The following is a 3183-nucleotide window of genomic DNA, read 5'->3' on the forward strand; positions in this document are numbered from 1 at the left end:
TTTACTGAGGGCCACGTTACCGCGGGCCTCACTGAGACGTTACTGAGGGCCACGTTACCGCGGGCCTCACTGAGACGTTTACTGAGGGCCACGTTACCGCGGGCCTCACTGAGACGTTTACTGAGGGCCACTGAGACGTTTACTGAGGGCCACGTTACCGCGGGCCTCACTGAGACGTTTACTGAGGGCCACTGAGACTTTACTGAGGGCCACGTTACCGCGGGCCTCACTGAGACGTTTACTGAGGGACACGTTACTGAGGGCCACGTTACCGCGGGCCTCACTGAGACGTTTACTGAGGGCCACGTTACCGCGGGCCTCACTGAGACGTTTACTGAGGGCCACTGAGACGTTTACCGAGGGACACGTTACCGCGGGCCTCACTGAGACGTTTACTGAGGGCCATCACCCAGCTGTTCGTGTAGGACTGTGTCTGTGACTGGTTTCCATGGTAACCTCATCAGGCGTTCAGGTGGGAGTGACGCCTCTCTCGTCTCCCGCAGGCGTTCTCTGAGCTGCAGGTGAAGATGATCGACACGCAGCAGAAGGTGAAGCTGGCCGACCTGCAGATCGATCAGCTGACCCGGGTCCAGAAACACGCCAAGCTGACGCACGCCGAGATCACCACGCTGCCCGACAACACGCGGCTGTACGAGGGCGTCGGACGCATGTGAGTCTCTCTGGTCCACCGGGACAGGTTGCACTGACAGGAGCCATGACATCACTCAGGTGTGTTTACCTGTGTGTGTGTGTGTGTGTTTCAGGTTCATCCTCCAGTCGAAGGAGGACATCAACAATCAGCTGACCGACAAACAAAAGACAGCTGACGAGAAAATCAAAGAGCTCGAGGTACAAATACACAACGGAATACTGTCGGGGGGGGGGGGGGTTCCTCGTGTGTGTTCGGTGCTCTGACTCTGTGTGTTGTGTGATTTCCAGCAGAAGAAGGTGTACCTTGAACGCAGCGTGAAAGAAGCAGAAGACAACATCAGAGAGATGCTGCTGTCCAGGAGAGCCCAGTGACCCACACCTGGAGCGTGCACACACACACACACACACCTGGACACACTGATCACACACTGATCACACACTGATCACACGCTCACGTCAGTAACTGTTACTAATAAAGGGTTGAACCTTCAGTCTGTGTGTGTTAATGGAAACGTGTTGGTGGTGAACAGTGAGCTCAGCTGAGGCTTTGACAGGGGATCCACCTGAAGCAGAGAGACGGGCCGACAGGTGAACTGGGAGGCGTGAGTGAAACGCCGACCAGGCGCTCCTTCAGCGTCGAGCCAACGTCACAGGTGAGGCGTTTCACCTGGCCGAGAAACGGTGGATCGGTGAACACGAGTTCTTCAGTACGTTCAATTAAACTTTCTACCTCAGACGCATCTGAGTCCTCCGGAGCCGGGTTCTGTTGGTCCTCCTCCTCTGTGTGGTCCTGATGAAGTCCAGATCAAATCAGTCCCGAGTCCAGGATTTCACCCCTGCAGGATTCAGGTCCTCATCAAACTTCCCTACATCAGTTCTTAGAGTCGGAGGTTCAGGAGACGCTTCAGTCCGAGTGAAACATTCATACTGTTCACCGTTACGCCGTGCACGCCGTTTAGAACAGACCGCCGTCACGCCGTGTATAATGCACTTGTGCTAATATTTCCTGCTGGAAAGAAATTCAAAGTGAACCCCGTACACGGGGTCTTTAACGGGTCTGACCTGCAGCATCAGTTACCATGGATACCAGAGAGTCTGCTGCTTCACAAAGAAACCAAACAGGAAACAAATCAATCAGTTTTTATTTTCCTCTGAACACAAACAGGTTTATCTACATGTCACCGCACTGGTGGCTGTGATGACGTCACCGCACTGGTGGCTGTGATGTCGTCACCGCACTGGTGGCTGTGATGACGTCACCGCACTGGTGGCTGTGATGACGTCACCGCACTGGTGGCTGTGATGACGTCACCGCACTGGTGGCTGTGATGTCGTCACCGCACTGGTGGCTGTGATGACGTCACCGCACTGGTGGCTGTGATGACGTCACCGCACTGGTGGCTGTGATGACGTCACCGCACTGGTGGCTGTGATGTCATCTGTTGTTGTTGTTTGGGTTCTGGACGAAGTTGATGGAGTAGGAGCCGGTGTCTGCGTCCTGGTTCACCTGGAAGTTGTTGGTGGAGAGTCCGAAAGGCCTCAGGACCAGGTTCCCCAGGTCCTTCAGTTTACCTGCAGCAGGAAGTGTTTCAGATCAGTAAGGAGACGTCTGCTGGAACACAGCTGACCTGAGAACAGCTACACATGTTGATCACTGAAGGAGCTAAAACATAATGAACACTGTGCCGTTCCTTAACGTGGTGTGTTCAGGTGCAGTACGTACTCATCATCTCCTCCTTCAACTTCTCGTTTCTCTCCTGAATCTGCTGAGGTAACCTCTGAAACACAGACAGGTAGAGAGAGACAGAGACCGGTTAGAGACAGATAGGTTAAAAAGACAGACGGGTATAGACAGACAGGTGAGAGAGAAAGAGAGAGACAGGTAGAGAGACAGACAGGTTAGAGACAGGTAGAGACAGACAGGTTAGAGACAGGTAGAGACAGACAGGTGAGAGACAGGTTAGAGAGAAAGAGAGAGACAGGTAGAGAGAGACAGGTTAGAGACAGACAGGTGAGAGACAGGTTAGAGAGAAAGAGAGAGACAGGTAGAGAGAGACAGGTTAGAGACAGGTAGAGACAGACAGGTGAGAGACAGGTTAGAGAGAAAGAGAGAGACAGGTAGAGAGAGACAGGTAGAGACAGACAGGTTAGAGAGAAAGAGAGAGACAGGTAGAGAGAGACAGGTTAGAGACAGACAGGTTAGAGACAGTTCAATGTTCCTGCTTCACTGGTAAAGAACCTTCCTGTAACAGCAGCTCAGCGGGTCCAGGTCTTCAGCGGGTCCAGGTCTTCATCAGTGCGCCTACACTTGCTCCTATTTTATTTTGAAGGCTGGCCCTCAGTGGACAGAATCCCTTCATTTCTTAACAAGACTCTTATTGTGAAACATTTGCTGCTGCCATCTGGTGGCTTCGTGCGTTACTACATCACACAGTTCGCTCAGACAGCAGGGGCCTCATGAAGAAACCCCTGGGGCCCCGGGGCCCTCATGTACAAACAGGTTACGTGTGCTGTCACGAGTCACAGTGCTCC

General features: G+C 53.1%; 1 protein-coding gene and 1 long non-coding RNA gene across 4 annotated transcripts in view; one reads left to right on the plus strand and one right to left on the minus strand.

Annotated features, from left to right (window-relative positions):
* Nucleotides 1–1142, plus strand: part of pfdn1 (prefoldin subunit 1) — a 3845-nt gene extending 2703 nt beyond the window's left edge. For 2 of the 3 annotated variants that reach the window (XM_046038750.1, XM_046038752.1), the window contains exons 2-4: nt 504–670; nt 765–849; nt 940–1142. In XM_046038750.1, coding sequence (XP_045894706.1) covers nt 504–670; nt 765–849; nt 940–1023 — 336 coding nt within the window. In that variant the 3' untranslated portion in view covers nt 1024–1142. The remainder of the gene's footprint in view (nt 1–503; nt 671–764; nt 850–939) is intronic. The other variant, XM_046038751.1, reaches the window with a different exon arrangement.
* Nucleotides 1143–1776: 634 nt separating this feature from the next.
* Nucleotides 1777–2535, minus strand: LOC123962589. The gene is made up of 2 exons (XR_006822999.1): nt 2375–2535; nt 1777–2223 (listed from the first exon to the last, which is right to left on the minus strand). It is a non-coding gene; the product is annotated as an uncharacterized LOC123962589 (long non-coding RNA).
* Between the last annotated feature and the right edge of the window lie 648 nt (nt 2536–3183).

This window comes from Micropterus dolomieu, linkage group LG23 (genome assembly GCF_021292245.1).
Source record: "Micropterus dolomieu isolate WLL.071019.BEF.003 ecotype Adirondacks linkage group LG23, ASM2129224v1, whole genome shotgun sequence".
NCBI lineage: Eukaryota > Metazoa > Chordata > Actinopteri > Centrarchiformes > Centrarchidae > Micropterus > Micropterus dolomieu.